This window comes from Notolepis coatsorum, assembly GCF_963971535.1.
Source record: "Notolepis coatsorum genome assembly, chromosome: 2".
Taxonomy (NCBI): Eukaryota; Metazoa; Chordata; class Actinopteri; order Aulopiformes; family Paralepididae; genus Notolepis; species Notolepis coatsorum.
This window is the reverse complement of record NC_140166.1, coordinates 183,760,470-183,783,008: the sequence shown is the minus strand read 5'-3', so window position 1 is coordinate 183,783,008 and position 22,539 is coordinate 183,760,470. Positions and strand designations below refer to the sequence as shown.

The 22,539-nt window shown below is 41.9% G+C and overlaps 1 protein-coding gene across 1 annotated transcript; it reads right to left on the bottom strand.

The window, feature by feature from the left end:
- On the bottom strand, positions 1-20,780 carry tmed5 (transmembrane p24 trafficking protein 5). The gene is made up of 4 exons (XM_084307834.1): positions 20,447-20,780; positions 19,464-19,561; positions 19,162-19,345; positions 1-3,299 (listed from the first exon to the last, which is right to left on the bottom strand). The coding sequence occupies exons 1-4, from the start codon at positions 20,630-20,632 to the stop codon at positions 3,081-3,083; spliced, it is 687 nt and encodes a 228-aa protein (XP_084163960.1). The 5' UTR covers positions 20,633-20,780; the 3' UTR covers positions 1-3,080.
- Positions 20,781-22,539: the final 1,759 nt, after the last annotated feature.

Below are 22,539 nucleotides of genomic sequence, written 5' to 3'. Positions count from 1 at the left end.
TCCGAAAAGGCGATAGTTTAATTTACACACATTTACAGCTACAAAACATGATAAATATCCCAGAATATTGTATTAGTTTCAACCAGATAGTAAAAATAGTTATTTTTCCATATAGAGAAAGGATCTATAAAGTACAACAGAACAGACGTGTCAGTTTCAGCTGTAAATACAATTGTATTAACCCACATCTCACAGTATCTCTTTAACTAAAACTCCAGCTAAAATACATTTTCAGGCAAAGAAAGGGTGGTAATAAACTTTTAAGTCAATGTGGCAGGGCATGACCCCTCTAGAGTCTAGACCACTGTACTCGTGTGAAGGCTCCATCTGCCACTGCAAGGACCCATAGTCAGTGCGATATATACTGCAAAACACTGCATTCTAAGTGCTGTAACATAACCTCCTACTGCATTTTACTTAAAAACAAAACAAACAAAAACAAGACAAGATTGTCGAAGGCATTAACTGCTTGCTTTGATTTGCAGCCAAGGGTAATTCAGTGTTCCGCCAGAAGATGGCGACGTGACACTTCTCATCAGGGTAATGACAAAAAGGAGACCGTGGAGCTCAATAAATAAACAGTCTTCATGTCCAACATCACAGGCCAGTGTCTTCATACTGAACAAGAAAAATACGAGATGAAAACCTCTAGAGAAATAAAGGTATTTTGAGAGACATTTTGTTTTCAGACAGCCAAAAGTAGAAGTGTGGGGGCCAGTACATTGAGAAGGTGTCTGTTTTTTGTGTCCAAGTAAGTATCCCATTGTCTACTCCTGTATACCTCCAGAATCAAGCATTTAAAGGAGCACTGAAGCAGCTATGGCAATGGAAGGATCACCCCTGTTGTTTGGCACATTGCTTCCATGTGGTAGTAGTAATAAGTAACCCTCCAGGTGTGACTGAGCTGGAAATAGGGTGCCGTCAGTACTGGGGCAACCCAGACAAGGTGGCCGTAACCACAAACCCAGGGTAGAGCCGAGAAGTGGAGCAGGCTGCCGTTTAGGCAAAGAGCACATAAGTCAAGGCAGAGCAAAGTAGGCATTACAAGGCACAACGGGTAGCATTTGTTGTTGTGGTAAACACAACATTCAAAGTTGGCACTGCGGAGCTCCTGGGCCTGGCTCACGAAATTCTGATCAAACTGTCAAACTAAGCGTTGCAGATGAATTAAGATCCAGCAATTACATATTCTATTTCTTGCCCCAAAAAGGTTGTCCAAACCATTATTTTAGTGGCCCATTTTGGTGGAAAAATAGAAAGTTTACGAGCAAGCAGTCATGTTTTTCCCATTTAAAACACAAGTCAAGGACCATCCATTATGCTAATGAGCGTATTGTTGTGTACGGAAGTCCAAACGCATTAAACTAGACATCCACTGCCCAGAGGGTGACAGAAACATCCAGAACATGCAAGCAAAATGAAAATGCAAGCAGAAGGAAGGGTCTCTGCAGATACAGACAGTGTGTGTGATGGTTGAGAGGGATCATTCTTGTATCTTTACATCGTTTTTTCGAGTAAAAATCCTACTCATTGTGCCTTCAAGAGATTTGGACATGGCACGTTTAACTTTTTCTCCTCTACAAGGAGCAGCATTAAAGGGATACTTTGATATTATTGTTCTTTACCAGAAAATTGTCTTATTGTGGGAACGTTTAATTTGTCCTTCAATCTTAGCATTGTTAACATTCCCAACTGTAACCATGGGGCACAGCTAGCCGGAAGCTAGTGCCGGGCAAACATTAAGAGATGAACAATTTTGAACAAATCAATTTTAAGTTTAGCAGCACCAATGGTACGTACTGGTAAAAGAACCTCTCCCACAAATAGTTTTGAGTTCCCTGAAAAGGAGCCAAGGCTGCCCACTCTCCATCCTTCTCTTTCCCCCAGACATCTCACCCAGTCTAGTAATCAGCACCGGAATGGAGTGAGGCAGTAGTGTTGGCTGGCCGCTACGCCAGTGAGACAAACTAAAGCCAAGGCTTCACTAAATGAAAAGTCGCACATGAACAGCATGTATCAAAAAGCAGTGCCCCAGTGTTACAAAGAGGACACCACCATTACCAACGTTCCATTTCAGGGACAGTGAAAGAAAAGTGTAGATATGCGTCCCACAATGTGACAAGTGTCTGGCAAAACAACATGAAGCGATTCAAACTCAAAACGTCAAAAGGATCTGAACACATAGCATCCAGCAGGGGTTCCAAAGACGTGTGTGTGTGCGTGTATGTGTGTACCGACGCGACGTAAAAGAGGTAAAGTGTGTGACTGTATCGCTGCATATGAGGAAAAAGTGTGTGCCCCTGACATCTGGAGAGACATTTGAAGGCCATACAAAATGCCAAATGGCAGAGACAGCTAACATGAAACCTCTTAAGACATATCACTAACACATGATGGCAGGGCTCTTGGCAACACGACTCGCTTATTGGAAGACATGATGACAGCTCAGTCACACCTCCGACCTCTCTGGAAGACATAGCCAATCAAATTCTGAAAACACACGTCCATTTCTTCATCTAGCTCCATCGCTCCAACAGGAATAATGTACAAAAGGCGGATTAAAAAGGACATTTGTATCATGAGGCCACTGGCCAGTTGTTACTTCAGGCTCTGTTAGAAGAATATTCACATTGGAAGATTACTTGTCACTCTGTTGAGTATTACAAATAGACAGCAATATAGTGCCCTACCCTTATTCCTTCTCTCTGAGGCCAGTGGTTGAGTGGAAAAGAGGGCGACAGACACTAGACCTTGTTCCGGGGCGGAAACTCTTAATTGCCCCTTTAACACCAGTGGAGGCTCAGAACAGAGAAAGAATGGATAGGTTAGACTTGAGAGTTAATATATTAATGTGTCTTTGTATGTTTGTACATGTTAGATAAATAACGCAGAGTTCACCGTGTGCTCTTGTGTACACGTGTGTGTTTGTGTGTATATGTGCGAGTGTGTGGGTACATGTATGGTATCCTGTGTCAAAGAGTCATGGGTCAAGAGTCCATGATCCGCAGAAGTAATGCAGAAAGATCATTGGTGGGCTGGTGTGTTCGTCTCTCTCTCCGTCCCCTCCCTCTGGAGTGGGGTTACGTGCGCGTTGCCCTCTTGTCCTCGAACAGCGAGCGGAGGAGGTAGACTTGCAAGCCCGACACCAGCACCATGACAATCAGGTTGGTGCAGGACCACATGTTGACCCGGTCAAAGTTACTCTCCTGGAGGTTGCGGTCGCGAGCCTCAAACGCGCGCAGCACCGTCTGGATCTGCACACTCTTGCCCAGTCGAGCCTTCACGCTGTTCATGGTGTCCTGGGGGGTCAGAGTAAAGGAGATAGATTTAACACAGGTTCATCACTGTACCGGTATGGTCCTTTAACTGAAAGTGACAACTGTCTGATGACACTATGAGGTGCCTGACCACAACCACTTAACACTTTGAGAGCCACTCACGGCTAATCTCGTGTTTACGATAGTTACGTTGAAAGCCACTCACGAGATTTCTCTGAATTTTTTTTTAGCGATCTGAAATCATATTGCATCACGCGAGCCTACCCTAGCCTACCCAAGGGCCGCCGGCGATCAGATGTGAAAAAAGCGCCCCCTATCGTCTCCCAGATGGTAAATCACCCTTTTGGAATGGACTCAATGAAAATGGATGGGGAAAAAAAATATTCCAGTCCACATTTCACTTCTCACCCATGCAGTTCATTCAGGGGGCTCTGAGCCCCGCGGATCATGAGTTCTACTGTATACACCAGCGTTTCCGTTAGAACATATTCGTGCCGGTCTGGGTGTCCTGCAAGATTTCTATCCCCGGACATATTCGAGAAATTCCGGTTAGAGTTTTAACACTTTGAGCGCCACGCCTGGTTTTCCTTTTTACCGGCTGAATACCACCATCGGCGGCAATGTTAACGTTAATATCAACTAATCTATGTTTTAAATTATGGCTATGTGTCTAATCTGCCCATCGCATTATCAAAGACTATTTTCCAGTCAGTGCTGTCAAGGCAGATTGTTTTTTTATCGCGTCGTTTCCGTTTCAGAGCAGTTAGAAAAGCCCCCGTTTTGATATAAAAAACAGCTCATTCTGGAGCATTCTATGAAAATCGTCTTTTAGTGGAATATTCCACAACGTTGATATTCGTCGGCCTTTTTATGAATCGTTTTCAAATAAACGCTAGATGATCAATATTATACGTGCACGCAAGCACATTACGGCCGCGCACGGATAATCGCTCCGTTGATTTCCTCACAGACTTTTACAGTGAAACCGAAAGAAAACATTTCACAAAACAGCTTATAACTTCATCAAACTTACTCTGATTATCCTAACACTGATAACATAGAGTCCTTACCTGACATCAGATGGTATCCAACTGGTATATTCCAATTCCTGATCACCATTCGAAAAAATCGATACGTGTATGGATCCAACGTGATACTGTAGAACTCCATGATCAGCGGGGATCTGAGGTTCCAGAATGAACTGTGGTAACCCCGGCTGGATCAGTGAACTGGAAAATGTGGATATAATGTCGCACCTCAGCCAGGAGAATTAAACTTTCCACTCGGGCCTGAACGCTCGACATTTCTGTTTCTGTTTTCTTTCACCACGGCATCAGCGGTCTCTGTGACTTCAAGTTCAGAAGACTCATCTTCGTTGTCATTATTATTAGACCTGCTTGTGCTTGGTTTCATGAAATATTTGTTAAGCTTAGCTTGTTTGGCCATCTCTCTCTCTCGCTCGTATACCCGTTTGTCGTTATATGGTGGCCAGGCAGGCTCAAAAAAAGAAAGAAAAAAAGATTCACATCCGAGCGGCGCCATCCGCGCTTTATCAGAGTTAAGCAACAATGAAACAAATGTAATGATTGTTTCGTTCATCGCATAGGCTATTTAATTTTAGCCTATTTTAATACAATTCAAATAATAAAATTGTGCTTAGAGAAATTATTTTCACCGGACATTATGACCGGAGAGATTTAAATATTCGGACTTCAACATATTTTGCCGGTCAAATACCGGTAATTACCGGTTAACGGAAACGCTGGTATACACGTTAGATCTATACACTTATTTTTTCGAATGGTGATCAGGAATTGGAATATACCAGTTGGATACCATCTGATGTCAGGTAAGGAATCTATGTTATCAGTGTTAGGATAATCAGACTCGTTTTCATGAAGATATAAGCTTTTTTGTGATACAGTATGTGCTCCAGCTGTTTCACTGTAAAATCCATGAGGAAATGAAAGCAGCTATTATCAGCGCGCGCCGCGAACGTGCGTGCACGTATACTATTGATCATCTAGCGTTTATTTGAAAACGATTCATAAATAGGCCGACAAATATCAACGTTCTGGAATATTCCAGTAAAGGGCGATTATCACAGAATGGGCTGTTTTTCACCTCAAAACGGGTGCTTTTCAAAATGCTCTCAAACGGAAATGAAGCGATAAAAAACCAATCTGCCTTGACAACACTGACTGGAAAATGATTCTTTGATAAGCGACGGGCAGATTAGACACATAGCCATAATTTAAAACATAGATTAGGCGATATTAACGTTAACATTGGCGCCGATGGTGGCATTCAAGCACTAAGTCGTGCGCCCCCTGGTGGCACTGAAAGTGTTAAAACACTGAGAAAATGAAATATGTGGATTGTGCCTTTTCAGGTATAATCAGTTTTTTTCTATTAGAGAGATGCTTCTATGTGCCAGAAATACAGAAGTTAGTCTCTTCTCCGATACTGATGCCCTGTTTTATCCTGGTATTGGCCTATCTCAAACCCTGCCCTCCTTTCTTGATCCTCCAATAAGTAAAGTGGGGGGAGGAGGGTTACTGTGGGCTGGTATATAAAGTAACACAATCAGCAGTTATGTCTTGCACCAGAAAACAACATCCTCCACAGCTGTAATTTAGTCTTCCTGCCCCCCTTTCTAAGAGATAGCTAGGGACCAAGGTTATTATAGTTAACTCAAACTACACTAAAAACTAAAAGTAGGAGTGACGTTTATTTTTTGTTGAAATAAAAATAACTGACTGAGACTATAAATGATAATAATAATAATAATAATAATAATAATAATAATAATAATAATAATAATAACAATAATAATAATAATAATAATAATAATAATAATAATAATAATAATAATAATAATAATAATAATAATAATAATAATAATAATAATAATAATAATAATAATAATAATATAATACTTACAAAACTAACTAACATTAAAGAAATTCAGAAAATATATTTAGTTTTAGTCTTTGTCAATTAGGTCAAATGTGTCAACGCAACAAGCATGAGGAGGCATTGGTGCATTATGCTCATTGAGACTGGGATGCCTACACGACTGAGTCAACTACCTTCAAAGTGTTAAAATATTGCCCCTAATAAATACCCCCCATATCATAATACATTATACAGGTATTTCCAATCAAGTAATTTGATTGGACAAGAGGCATTCTATGAGTGCTGATATTCAGTAATAATAATTCATTACATTCATATAACGCTTTTCTAGACACTCAAAGCGCTCCCCACAATGTAGGGTGGGAGAATTGCCTCCTTCACCACCACTGGTAGCACCCAACTTTGGGCTATGCATGCTCAATGGCTGCCATACACTGGCACCAGGCACACATCACACTACACAATGGCTGAATGGCTCAGGAGACAGGGATCGATATCAGCCAATTAAGGGGAAGGGATGATTAGGTGGCCTTGATGTCATCGGCTGCCCCCTCCCCTCCCTGAATGACTTGCACAACTCCTGCTGCCTCAACAGAGCAAAAAACATTATGAAGGACAGCTCACACCCTGGCTTCCACCTGTTCGACCTGTTGCCATCGGGCAGGCGTTACAGGTGCATCAGAGCCAGAACAAACAGGCTCAAAGCCATCACCACCCTGAACTCTAACATGCACTAATAATTCACCTTTCCTCCCTCCTCCCATACTGTGCAACATCCTACCCCTCAAGTGCAATACCCACCCACTACCATCTGACACTGTGATTGTTATTTGTGTATTGTTATTTTGTATACTGTTGTTATTTTGTATATTGTACAGTATTGTAACATTGTCTTATTGTATAGATTCGTATATTATGTTTCTGTATAGTATTTTATGTTTCTTGTATAGTATTTAATGTTTCTTGTACAGTATTTTATGTTTCTGTATAGTATTTTATGTTTCTCTTTTATTACTGGTGTGATTTTATTACGGCACCTTAAGTTTGAGTCCCAAATCTCATTGTATGCAAATATATTAATGACAATAAAGTACAATCTAATCTAAACAATCTAATCTAATTTGGCCAGGAATGTCAGGGAACACCCTACTCTTTGCGATAGGCGTCCTGGGTTCTTTAACGACCGAGATTCAGTCAGGACCTTGGTTTAGCGTCTCATCCGAAGGACAGCACTCGCAGCTATACGGTGTCCCTGTCGCCTAAATTCTTATCCTAACCCATGTTTGCATGTTTGCGATCTGATTGGCCACTGACGTTTCTGGTCATGTGACATGTGCACCAATCGTGTGACGGCAAGTTCTTTCGACGGTTAAGCTTAGGCACTCTTTCGAAGTTGGTTAAGGTTAGAGTTTGTCTTAGAGCATGGCGATAGAATGCCAGCCCTGATTCCAAACTCTAACCTTAACCAACTTCGAAACCAGCTTAACCAGTGATAAACTAGGCGTTAGGTCATTTGCAGGCTGTTCGATGCGGAAATTATATGCGCACAACACAATTGTGTATTGTGTAGTGGACTCTATTCAGCTGGCGATGGAGAACCTGCAGCTTTCATTTAACTCTCTCCAAAAAGCCCTTATTGATCTCAAATTGGTTTGGTTCTAAACAAATAAAACTAAATTCATGTTCTCAAAATCCCGAAAGATAGACTATATCAATTTGCATATCTCTACTATAATTGGTTCAAATATCGAATATAAATATCTTGGAATCTGGTTTGATGACAAATTCACATTTAAACACCACATTGGAAATCTTGCTGGCAAATTACATCAAAAGATTGGCTTTTTGTACAGAAAAAAAAGCCTGTTTCCCATTGATATGTAGGAAAAGGATTGTTGAGGCAGGTTTGGACTATGGGGATGTAACATACAGACATGCTGCAGCCTCCACACTCAGGCCTTTAGACTCTCTGTTTACCACTCAGCCCTGAGGTTTATTACGGTTGACAGCTACAAAATTCAATACTGTGTTCTGTGTTCTCTTATCTATGATAAGGTTGGTTGGTCCTCTTTATCTGACAGACAAAATAATCACTGGTATTTGTTTATTTATAAAGCCCTATTTGGTAAATTGCCACCTTATCTCTCATCTGTGCTCAGTGGTGCATTGGTGATTTCATACCTGGTTGCCACGTGCACTCCTGCGCATGCGCATAAATGTTCCCTGCGCACAGACTAAAGACAATGCCTAATTGCCTCTAGGAATGGAATGTAACACATTTCATTCACAAGTTTTGTGTGAATGTATCTGAGGACGTATTTGAACACACCTGAGGACCTGAGCTATTGTTATGCAAAGTAGCCAGGTGGGTACTTGGCGAGTTGGTGCACCACGCAGCATGTCCAGGGCCCCACCCACTCCAAAGGTCACACTCTGGATCTGGTCTGCTCCACCGGTAACCCCCCCTCCCACCTGCAGTGTCTAGACCTTGCGGTATCTGACCACCATGCCATTCTTTTCACTATCCCTATCCCCCTGCCCAGGCAGCGCCCAACGCACACCCTCACATTCAGGGACACCAAGTCAGTGTGTGCATCAGCCCCATCTGACCTCATCACTACCCACATGGCCCCGGTTCCCTCCGATACCTCCCCGGACACCTTAGCGGCCTGTTACAATGCCGCCCTCTCCCTCAGCCTGGACTCTCTGGCGCCCCTCAGAAGCCGGAATGTGTCCTTTCCTCGCCCTGCCCCATGGTTTACCTCTGACCTCCGCTCAATGAAAAGAGCTGGTCGACGACTGGAGCGACTCTCCAAGCGATCTGGCCTCACCGTCCACCGTCTGGCCTTCGTCGACCACGTGAGGTCCTACAGAGAGGCCCTCTCCAAGACCAGGACCGCGTACTACTCCACCCTCATCACCTCACAGCAAAATCACCCCAGATCGCTTTTCTCAACTATAAAAATCGTCTCCTCCGCCCTCTCACTGCCTCCCACACTGCTGATGCTCCTGACCTCTGCTCTAAGTTCCTTGACTACAGTATTGTATATTGTATGGTAACTACGTCTATTCTGCATCGAACATTGTACATATGTCTAAACTGAACACTGTGACCTCATTTTTTTTACTTCTAATTTTACTATGTTATTTTATTTCATACTTATCTTGTCTTGCACAGTCTCTGGAGCGTAACAGTAAGAAGCATTTTGTATAAAAGTATTCTGTACTTCTGTATGACAAATATTAAAGAAACTTGAACTTGAAACTTCCAGGCTAAAGTGACTTCCATCCACCAACAACTCACGGTGCCCGCCCCCTCCCCTCCTCACTTACCCCTGACGCCGGACTACATGCTCCCAGCTACATCCCTCCATCCCCAGTGCTCTCTCCTCCTTCTCCCCAGTGGATGTTCCGCTGGTCATGAAGCTGGTTACCAGAGCCAAAGCTTCCACCTGCTCCCTCGACCCCATGCCTACGGTGCTGGTCAAGGCCTGCCTTCCTACCCTCTGCCCCATCATAACGGACATCATCAACTCCTCTCTGTCATCTGGAATAGTTCCCTCCTGTTTCAAAACCGCCTCCATCACTCCCATCCTAAAGAAGCCTGGTTTGGACCCCGAGGTGCTGGACAACTACCGGCCAATCTCCAACCTTCCTTTCCTAAGTAAAACCTTAGAAAGGGCAGTCGCCGCCCAGCTTCATCAACATCTGTCCAACCATGAGCTCTACGAACCCCTTCAGTCAGCCTACCGAGCACATCACAGCACAGAGACCGCCCTCATCAAGATCACTAATGACCTCCTCCTTGCTGCAGACTCCGGACACATCAGCCTCCTCATTCTTCTCGACCTCTCCGCGGCGTTCGATACAATATCCCACTCAGTCCTCCTCAAATGCCTCTCCGACAACCTAGGCATCACCGGTACAGCTCTGTCATGGTTTCATTCATATCTCACAAATAGATCTCAGTTTGTCAGCGTCAGCGTCTCATCCTCCCCCCCCGGCCCCAGTCAACCACGGTGTCCCCCAGGGCTCCGTGCTGGGTCCCCTACTATTCACCATTTACATGCTCCCCCTCGGTCAGATTATACGTCACTACGGACGGACTCAACTTTCATTGTTATGCTGATGATACTCAGCTCTATATCAGCACCTCACCATCCTCCCAGCTCCCCCCACAGTCTGTAGTCAACTGCCGCCACGCCATAAAAACCTGGATGTCAACCAAATTACTGAAACTCAACAGCAAAAAGACAGAGCTCATGGTTGTGGCCCCCAAGGCACTGCTCGGGAAGGTTGGAGATCTCCTCCTCCACGTTGACGGCTGTTCCATCTCCCCGTCTCTCGAAGTCTGTGTAACCTGGGTGTCACCCTTGACTCCACACTTTCATTTCACTCCCACATCAAATCCGTCACCAAGTCTGCCTTCTACCACCTCAAAAACATCTCCCGTCTCCGACCCTCACTCTCAGACTCTGTGGCTGAGACCCTGATCCACTCATTCATCACCTCCCGGTTGGACTACTGTAATGGAGTCCTGTTCGGGGTACCCAGCAAAGCCCTGGACAGGCTCCAGTATGTTCAGAACTCAGCTGCGAGGGTTCTCACTCACACCAAGCCCTGGCAGCAAATCACCCCCACCCTCATCCACCTCCACTGGCTTCCAGTCAAGTTCCGCATCACCTTCAAACTCCTGCTCCTCACCTACAAATCCCTCCATGCCCTCGCCCCCCGATACCTGTCTGATCTCCTCCACCAGTACACTCCATCCCGGAACCTACGATCCTCTGATCTAGGTCTCCTCTCCATCCCTCGCACCAGGTTACGGACTTTTGGGGACAGAGCCTTCAGCGTGGCGTCCCCTACCCTCTGGAACTCTCTCCCCCCCCCGAAATCCGCAACGCCCCAACCCTGGACACGTTCAAATCCGCTCTAAAAACACACCTCTTCACCAAGGCTTTTCCCCATCAGTTAGTTTAGATTAGGTCCATTATCCCTTACCTTCCCTCATCCCCCCTCCCCTATTTTCCTTGCCCTATTTTTTGTCCTGATTGTGAAGCGACCTTGGGTTCTATGAAAGGCGCTATATAAATTTGATCCATTATTATTATTATTATTATCAGTCGAGTGCAGCGCATTCCTGTGTGCACGCACGTGCACATCCGTGCATGTGCGTGCGCGTGCTTCTGCTCACAGAGCCGGTTGCTCGGCGTGCAACCCCGTCCCATGACCAACGCACCCCTGTCTATGCTACATTACATTTACATTTACATTTAGTCATTTAGCTGACGCTTTTATCCAAAGCGACTTACAAGTTCTGTACGACAAGCCATCAGGAAGGGCACAACTCTATCAGCTGAGCAACAATGTTCATCAAAGTGTTGAGTGCTACAGTGTAGGTTAGTTTATTAGGACAAGTGCATGACAGTACGGTTAGTTAGGGTTAGATTTTTTTTTTTTTTTTTTTTTTTTCTTTTTTTTTTTTTTTTAATTCAGATAATGGTTGAAGAAGTGCGTCTTTAGTCGACGGCGAAAGATTGGACGTGATTCGGCTGTCCTAACTGGGGTGGGTAGTTCATTCCACCATTGTGGGGCAAGGACTGAGAATAGGCGACTTCTCTTTGATGACCCTCCCGGAGCTTGGATAGGAGTAGGTCTGAGGCGGCCAGAAGATGCAGAGCGTAGGGGTCTTGAGGGTGTGTAGTTAGAGACCATTGACCGGAGGTAGGCGGGAGCGGTTCCCTTTGCCGCACGGTATGCTAGGTCGAGGGCCTTGAAGCGGATTCGTGCAGCAATGGGGAGCCAGTGCAGGTCCCTAAGAAGTGGGGTGACATGGGCCGACTTCGGTAGGTTTGAGATCAGGCGGGCCGCTGCGTTCTGAATGAGTTGAAGAGGCTTAGTGGCAGTGGCCGGCAATGCTACTCTGGAACACTGGTCCACACGTAACACGCTCCAGTGATTGTCTAGTTCTTCAGGTTCCCGAGCTAGAACTAATCTTGGCAAGACTGCTTTCTGTATTAGTGCAGCAGAATCATGGAATCTATTACAACGTGATGTAGAACTAAGCACTCTTGTTTCTTTTGGATGTTTTAGATTTTTTTTATCAATAACCGTCCACGTCCACTTATGTGTAGTTGTTTCTAGGGCTGACCTTCGAAGCTTTTTTTGGCAATCGAAGCTTCGGGGCAGAGCTTCGATTTTAATTCGAAGCTTAGAGATAAAAAAAAATTTAAAAAAATTTATATATATTTTTTTTATCTTATGTTGTGGGACTTGTACAGCACTTTGGTAAACGTTGTTGTTTTTAAATGTGCTCTATAAATAAAGTGGATTGGATTAATTAATTAAGTAGCCCCTTTCGTGACTGACGCAGCCAACAAGGTTGCACTCGGCTGCGCTGCCTGGGTGCAGTGGGGCTGCTCTCACAGCCAACGACATGACATTACATAATTATGTTGCAACCTTCGTCTATCAAGCAAACAATTATAAATATTTATATGTAGTTGATAGAGACAAAGGCAGAATTCGACTTAATTAAGCACGTTTTATTAAGACATATTTTTATATGGGTCGGGACACTTTAAAAAAGCAGCACAATGAACACAAATCTGTCCGACTCTTAAATAACAAACGGCATTGCTTCGCTTCTTCGTCGACATGTCTGCTGCACATGTCCTTGTTTTCAACACAGATAATCTCCACGTGCTTGTTGTAGAGGTGGAGTCGAGGCGCTGCTTACTTTTGTTTCATTGGAATGGAGGCGAGAAGGCGCCGCTTACTTTCGTTTCATTGGAATGGAGGCGGAAGATTTGAGGCAAAAGAAAATTAAATAAAAAAATTTGTAAAAAATATTTTATTTTTTTACTTTTATTTTTTTTTATGTTCGAAGCTTGTGCCATCGAACGAAGCTTCGAAGTATTTAAGACAGCCCTAGTAGGGCTGACCTTCAAAGCTTTTTTTGGCAATCGAAGCTTCGGGGCCGAGCTTCGATTTTAAAATCGAAGCTTAGAAGAAAAAATAAATATATATATATATTATAATATTTATTTATTATTATTATTTTTTATATATCTTATGTTGTGGGACTTGTACAGCACTTTGGTAAACTTTGTTGTTTTAAAATGTGCTCTATAAATAAAGTGGATTGGATTAATTAATTAAGTAGCCCCTTTCGTGACTGTGACGCAGCCAACAAGGTATCACTCGGCTGCGCTGCCTGGGTGCAGTGGGGCTGCTCTCACAGCCAACGACATGACATTACATAATTATGTTGCAACCTTCGTCTATCAAGCAAACAATTATATTATATTTAATTTATAATTTATAATTATATCAGACAATGCACAAGCAGATGATTACAATTAAATTAGCCAACTTGGTAACACATTAGTCATAGCAGCATAGGCATAGCCTTATTAATGTTTTGTGTGGCGTCGCCGTCGTGTACAACGATACTTACGTTTTTTAGGTGATTTGACAAAGTTGTTGTAGAGTTGTGATATGCCATTTTCTACTGGCATATCTGGCACTCTGCTTTTTGGGCATTGTCTTTGCATTTTTAAAGTGTAACCACACGTCTGATGACTTCTTCGTCGACATGTCTGCTGCACATGTCCTTGTTGTTTTCAACACAGATAATCTCCACGTGCTTGTTGTAGAGAGGTGGAGTCGAGGCGCCGCTTACTTTCGTTTCATTGGAATGGAGGAGCAAGATTTGAGGCAAAAAAAATTAAAAATTAAAAGAATTTTCAACTTCGATTTTTTTATGTTCGAAGCTTGTGCCATCGAACGAAGCTTCAAAGCTTCGAAGTTTAGACAGCCCTACAGACATGCCAACTCCATTTTAGTTCAAAAGCTCATCGAAAACCCAATCCTCAGATCCTCAAAAAACAATATAATTATCTCCCCCTAATCAAAATGAGTTCCACCTAGGGCTGACCTTCAATTTTTTTTGGAATTCGAAGCTTCGGGGCAGAGATTCGATTTTAATTCGAAGCTTCGAAATTAAAAAAAAAATTTTAACTTTTTTTTATTTTATTTAATTTTATTATGTTGTGAGAACTTGTACAGCACTTTGTTCAACTTTGTCAGTGCTGTAAAGTTTAAACCTTTTTAAATCTTAGACAAACAAAACACTTTGCTTTCATGAAATATTGTAAGCCGTCATTTGAGGCTTTATAAAAGCAGCACAATGAACACAAATCTGTCAGTGCCGAGTCCGACATCATCTTAAATAACAAACAGCATTGCTTGTTGTAATTAACTTTTTCTTTTTTCTTTTTTAATAATCGAATTTTCTTTTCATATTCGAATCCCATGCCCATCGAACGAAGCTTCGAAGTATTTAAGACAGCCCTAGTTCCACCTGTGTAATAGATGACTCAGTCTATAGACACGGATCAGCTGTTAATTTCATTTTGTGGTTTCAGATGGTTGATGAGGTCACTGGCGTATGGACCCAAGATGGTGATGGGGAAAACATTACATCACTCTCCATTGACTTTGCATTGTGTGACAGAGCCTTCTTGTAATTTTGGTGAGCTAGCAAACAACTGAAAAATATCTCAAATCTGCTGTGTGGTGGGATGCACTGCCAAAAGGTAAATAACCCAGAACTAAGTTTTCATAAAGTTCTGAACCGAAAAACTGATCTTTTAAGAAGAGAAAAGTGGATACAGGCAATAAGATGCGAGGCATCAGCAGCAAGAATGGGAAAACTGTGGGACCCTGATACTCAATAGCCTATGCCAACGTGTACAGTAAGTCATGGTAAGCGTTAAAAGATATCAGAAAGCTATAGCCTACACAGTATTATTATTTTGATTTGATTTGATTTGAAGTCTTTATTTCGAACATGCAATGAATACAACAAACAATAACAAAAAAGAAAAACAACTCAATCTGCATGTTCGAAAAGGAGTAGAAAGAAGTATACACTTATTTAATCCTACCCCTTTTCCACTACTCAAATGAGTGTACTATTTTAAACATAAAAAAGAAAAGAAAAGAAAAGAAAAAAAAAATATATATATATATATATGCAAAACAAAAAACAAAAACTATATATGTATAAAATAAAATAAAATAGAAACAAAATAAAAATGTAAACACCTGTGAATATCAAGTCCCTTCTTCATCCCTGTACCTTGTGAACATAATTTCCTTATACATCAGTTTGAAATTATGTTTGCAGGTTTCTTATTTAACTAGCTTGCTAACACATAGCTAACGTGCCCCATCGTTATTTGACCATAAACGCTACTTTTCCTCCCTCCTGTGGTGTGTCTAACCTGGAGATATTGACAGTACATGTATATTGTTTTGTCAATACCGTGCTCTCTGGTAGACACAGGCCAGGGTGCTATAATAATCCTTTGACATGCTGGTATTTCATGTTTTTAACTAGTTTTTTTAACATTTTGTTAGGCCCCCCCCCCCCCCCCCCCCCCCCCGCTGACTGTTTCCCCTCCGTGGTTTTCAGAGTATGACTCTGTTCTCGTGTAATATTCACTTACATGGGGGGGCTACAAGTTGAGGTGTGCCGTATTTGGCTCAGTCATCAGTCAGTCATCAGAACCAAAATATGATTATCAGAGGACAGGAACAATGGAACAGGAAATGTGCACAGGCAGCGTTTTTATGACGCAAGGGACAGAAACGCTTAAATTGTATTCAGTCGGACGTCATACCAATGAATTTGAAAGAGCAACGATTATGTATATTGCCTCATAGGCTACAGGTCCTATTAATTCATTGTCATTTCACTTATTGTTAAATGATGTATTTAATAATTATGTAGGCATTTCTATTAGCACTTTGAGGCACCGCAGATCGGGTGGTAGGGCCAGTATTTCCCTTAGCCTACCACGATGCAATTAAAAACCCTGTAGTTGAATAAGGCAGAAATGAATGGGCTAAATAAACAGGTATGTTGTAGGCCTACATCAAACTAATTTTACACTATTCTGTCCAAGTTGTCTTTTTGAACTACCAGGCAGCTGGCGAATAGCCATGCCGTACTGTCCATGAATTACTGCAGAATGATCACAGGATTAAGACATTTCTATATGGATTTTCAATGTGGGACAGAAAGGGAACTCATCTAGGCCATCTAGCTGAATTTTGACAGTTGCTCACATAAAGAAAAGCTGCACTAAGTAACTGTTATAATTAGTGTTGTCAGGTGATACTTTTTTTTATCTAATTAATTACAGGATTTGTAATTAATTAATCGCATTTTAATCACATAACCATTTTAGGCCTGATATTCTATATTCTATAATCATATTTCAAATTGCATGTGTCCGGATGGCATAATTCAGTACTGTATCTACAAAACCTTCTGTTTAACACATTGTCCGCCATGCATTGTACCCATCCTTGGGCCCAGTCTGCCAGTGCTGTAACCCTATGGAGATGTTTACCTTCTTTGCAGGGCTATAACTTTTTAAATATTATAGCTATATCGACATTACTATGGCCCATTCAACATCCGGTATCTAGCGTTCCGGATGTGGGAACGTTATATTTCATTCATACATTGTCGTGTTAATACCGTCGTGAATATAAGTATGTTTTTAGAGTTTTCTGCAGTCATTCCTAAAACGCGAGTTATAGGCCCCAACGCATATGATAGATTATCGATTGGCGTTTCTTTCCTATACACGCTATATTAAAAAATTCAAATGTATATGATCAGTATACATTATGCTTCATCATGCGTTTATAATAACTTTTTTTTTGAACAAATGTTTTTTTATTTTTATTTTTGACATTACACACAAACATTAACAGTAGAAATCCACTATAAATCACAGGACTATTACCGATATAATACTAACAATAATGACAGCCCAGTTTTTAAATCAAAATAGATGTAGATTAAAAATATACACAAATTAATTACAATACAATACATATACTATGCTCTTGCTCGCTCCAAATTGAGTCTAGGGGAAGGACTTCATACGAAGACGTAAGTAAGTGACGATAAAAGTCAGAGACGAAGCCTCTCGATGTCTCCTTTTCATCTGTGGTGCTCAAGTGGTTTCTTTAATGGGACTCCATGAGCCTTCAAAGTTGCTAATAACTGTAGATAGAAATAATATGTGGAGCTAGTGAGGTTAAATTTGTTATGTATATCTTGATAGCTACAGAAACCCCGGTCATTGAAGATATCTCCCAAAGTATGTATGCCCTTCTTTTCCCATTTGGGAAATCTGATAGGTCGTTGTGCAATAAGGAGTACATTGTTATTAAATATGGGAGAATGGCTATGCCATTTATGTAGGTTAGTAAATTTTTTCTGTGTGTCACGCCATATCCGGATCACATGTGTAATAAGAGGGCCAAATTTCAAGTTGCATTGCTTAATTGATAAGTTGGTGTATACTACATCCTGCAGTCTCTGTGGTGCCACTATGTTTTCTTCTAATGTTCTCCAGGATAGCGTTTATAATTCCTTGATCGTCAGTAGCGTCTTTTTTTTGGGTTGATACGTTGATCAGATGGATTGCAGCGAAATAAATAAACAATCGGGCTGAAAATAACGTTAGATTCCTCTTACCGTTCACCGATGAGACTGGAGGAAAAATATTCCAATTATTTGACGTCGATCTGCTAGATCCATTTTCCGTTTGTATGACGCAATAAATGCCGAAATCATATTGATTATTGCGTTTCGAAAGCGATCCCAATGCACTCGATTGTGTCTCTTGATCCACGTTACAATATATTACTACCGGAGGATTCTCCCAGATGCACCGAGCGCCACTTCCAGTTTGGCGTGGAGTGTAACTCGCCCGAAATCCACAAGGTGGCGGTATTGAGGCGTTGCAATATCAGAACAGGGTCCAGCTGCGTCCCGGAGGGAGGCTGGATGAATTATGAATGCCATGGCAAAAAAATTTAATATTGATCCCAAAAACGAGTTAACTCGTTTCTGGCGCACAACGCATGGCGGGCAATAACGAGTATACTCGTTTTTGGCGCACAATGTGTTAATCATCTTCCATTTATTAATTTGCTTAGATTTTTCAGGTCTGGTCAATTTTAGCATGGTGTTATTCACAGTCAAAGATAAAAAAAATAAAAGTAAAATTAAATTGATATTCTCATTTGGTTCATTACAATTTACTCAAGCCTAGTAACACACAGTATTTCTGACACTGTGAATACATTCCATGAGATCCATAGATGTCCCTAGAATCAGATACCAAGAACATGCAAATTACCATTTAAAAAAAAAATCTGTAAATGTTTATTCTACGTTCTTATGGAATGAATGATTCAAAAAAATATTACTTAATTTACTTATTGCGTGGTTTGACACACAATATGGTGCAATGCCACACATCATATACTGCTATTCACAATTAATAAATAGGTATATAGGCCTACATCATTAAGGACTAAACCAAGTTGTTCTTTATTTATTGTGATCCATATAGAGAAAGTTGCCATGTTGCCTTCTAATCCTTACTTCACTAACCCTATGTATTGTTACCTGCGTCAAAGCCTGATTAACAAATTCAAGACTTGCGTTAAGCTGTCAGCTCTAAGGGTCCAAGCTAGGTTCTGATCATTTAGTCTGACATATAAATCACATTTCATACTTAATGAGCTGCTTTTTGTTCTAGTTGGGGCATAGAGGCTTTAATGGCCTTATTATTTAGGCCTACATCATTAAGGACTAAACCAAGTTGTTCTTTATTTATCGTGCCAAGCATCCCGATTAGAACCAGCGATAAAATGACTAGATAGGCGACACTTACGTGATGATGCATGTTGATCCGACACGGCAGTGTCTGTTACACATTCCCTTATCATTGATGAGTTTACACGGACTATGGACTCTGACGTGCACGCTGACTCACTTCTGGGTGACAATGACAACACAACAGAACTACAACCACGTTGACTCCACCTTTGCTAGGACTTTTAAAAATGGATGTGTCCTCCTCACCATGATGTCCTCCAGCTTCATGTCCAGCATGTCTGTACCATGGACGTACTCCTTCCAGTCCTCTGGGTCCTCTCCCTCGACCTCCATGTTGTCCAGGATCAGCTCAAAGAAGATGATCTTCTCCGACACGGCACTGAATGTGTTGTCGAAGCAGAACATGTAGTCTCCGTCCTCCGTCTCGACCCTGGGGGGCATGGGAGTGAGGGGGTTAAGAGGGTATGTGGTCGGCTGTGATTGAACTGTGTGGTGTTCTTGTCTCTATGAAAGGATTTCACATCACTGAAGGCGTGTGTGTTGCTTACGTGTGCACGCCGTCTGATTTCCGGTAGTCACTGAACAGGGTCTGCCCTGAAGGAGAGGAGATGTGGAAGTCTACATCCAGACCGGCACCGTCTAATACCTGTGGACCGTGGAGTGGACGCACACGCACACACACACACACACACACACACACACAGAGGATGAAAAAGATGCATAACAATTAAGATACTTTTATTTTTTCCTTTTAAAAGGATTGGACCAGTCATTCACAATTTCCACATATCTTGGTCTGGGTTTATATTTATTTTTCTCGAGTCCTAAAGACACAATTCATTGCTGTAATAGTTTATTTCAAAACCATACAGGACCCCGCCCCCGCTGAGTACGCTTTTCATTGGCTGGGGAGTTCTTGTCTATTCTCCTGGGGTTTCAGTCGTTATTACTGTGATGATTCCTCAAAATGGAAGATGATACAGCTACAAACATTTTGCCCGGGCATGTCACACATTCTACACAGTCAATGGAAATGGTAAATGCCAACTCAGTGACATACCAGACATTTCAAGACACAAAAAGATTCTATCAATCAGGTTTGCTACAATGATGATTATATGATGAATTGAAAATGGGGTGACCCTGATGTAAACAAGACGAAAGTCTTTCTCTTGTCTGCATCCCCTTAACAATTGTTATGTATTGAGCTGTACTGTACTGTACCCATTCTGCAATCTGTTAATACACTTTTCAATCAATCAATGATAGGGTGTGAATCACGTCTATTGTATAGAACCTGCTCCTAATCAACAGTTGCCATGCCAGTACAATCTGACACATAAAACCTATACCAGCAGTAGTAACAACAGAGGGGGCATCAACCAGTTTGACCAGTTGGTCAACTTTTTTGTTCTGGTTCATTGCATGGCTAACATCAGACAGTGTGTGTTGGTAATGGTATTGGTAATGATTTGGCTAGCTAAACTTTCACATATGGGGGTATCTAAGCTAAGCCTCTGATCATTCCTACCTGATATTCTATTTCCAATGATGCATCTTTCTTCATCGTCTGGAAGAAGCACTCCTTTCGGCCAGCGGGTAAAGTGAATGTGAAGTCGCTGTCCAGAGACTGTGAGAAGGCGGCCACCAGGAACCTCTCCGGTAGTGCAACAAGCACACAGAACATACACAATAATAACACCCGGACCACTTCCATGGTCAATCGTGTGCTATCTCTCACAATTGGGACAAACAAAATTAAGGCCAATCTAGACGGTAGGGTATTTAGTTACTCTCGTGTTGCTTGCTATGTGAAGGTTCAAGGTAGCTACGTTCGTCAAAACTTCACTTCTTCTGACGGACAGCTCAGCCATTCCAACAGACGAGCACCGTGCGAAGACCCCGCCGGTTTAGAATGCGCACATGAAATATTAAAATAATATTACCAGTGACAAAAAAAGAATGAAGAAATATTATATTTAAATCAAGAATATTATATATTTGGTATAGGCGCAGTTGTTAAAAATAAATAATTAAAACATCCACTCGGGCAAAATTGAATGCGACTTGTTTTGAGGTGCACTCTGGGAAATGTAGTTATATTTACACCTGTCGGAACATTTGGAATTAGTGTTATTTAAACCAGTGATGGCAGTTTTTGTGAAGATGTCATACACCAAAATAGCATTTAGCTGTAAGTGAGATGTTGTAGTGCAGAGAGATGAGAGTCGGAGACGGTGGCTCGAGGCAGAACTAATAGCATTTATTAAGCACAGAAATACAACATGCTACGGCTACGTTGCTTGCAGTCGACTGACTGACTCTGAGAGAATTGCCGAATACTGATACATATATGTTATGGTAAACAAGAATACCGAAGACTCTGGCAGGAGCACTCATTCAAGGGTACTATACGACTATGCTTGCACCTCATGGTACCAAAGCACCTCAAAGGCGCTAAAAACAAGATTACAAAACATCACAAAACAAACTGGTCAGACTACTTGACCTTACCCCTAGAACCCACCTCACCCCTGCCCACTTTGACAACCTAGGATGGCTTAGAGTAGACGACAGAGTACAGCAACTTGCAATGGGCCTGGTCTACAAGATACACTATACGACTAAGGTACCCATGTACATGTCAAAATACTTCCCAAAGGTCAGTGAATACCACGACCATAACACCAGAGGAAGCTCAACAAATCATGTTAAACCCAGATTCGGCTCAAACAAGGGACTAAACACGTTTCCCAATTATGCCACATCAATGTGGAACGCCCTACCCAAAGCTGTAAAGGAATGTGAATCCCTACCCACATTCAAAACCGCTCTTAAAGAGCACCTACAGGAGGCTGCAATTCTAAACTGGCCACCGTAAATGTCCAAACCCCCCCACACCCACCCCCACCCACTCCTAATAGACAGTCTCCTCCCCCCACCATATGTATATATTCTCTCCCCACCGTATGTATATTTCTTTCCCACCCACCCACCCCCTCCTAATGTAGACTCCTCCCCACCGCATGTATATATTCTCTCCCCACCGTATGTATATTGCACCCACCCACCCCCTCCTACGTGTACAGTCCCCTCCCCATCATATGTATAACTATACTCTGTCAGGATCTATGGGTAACAGTACTGTATATTTGCATATTGTATATGTCACAAATGTAACAGTACTAAATACCTGTATGTCATGTATGTCCCTATGCCATAAATGTCATGTATGTTGTGTATGTCATAAATGTCACTATGAATTGAAAATGGGGGACCCTGATGTAAACAAGACAAACGTCTTTCTCTGGTCTGCATCCCCTTAACAAGTGTGTGTATTGAGCCGTACTGTATTGTACCCATTCTGCAATCTGTTAAATAAAGTTTTCATTCATTCATTCAACATTGGTCTGACATCATACGGTAACATCACCCATGTTCTAGAACGTTCGGCTATGACATCATCACAAATGTTCCAGAATGTTCGGGCGGAGGATTAAATTATGTACCATTACAATCACTACAATATATAATAATTAGGGCTGTCAGTTTATCGCGTTAATTAGATTAATTAATTACACAGCAAATTATCGCGTTATGAAAATTAACTAAAAATGTATTACA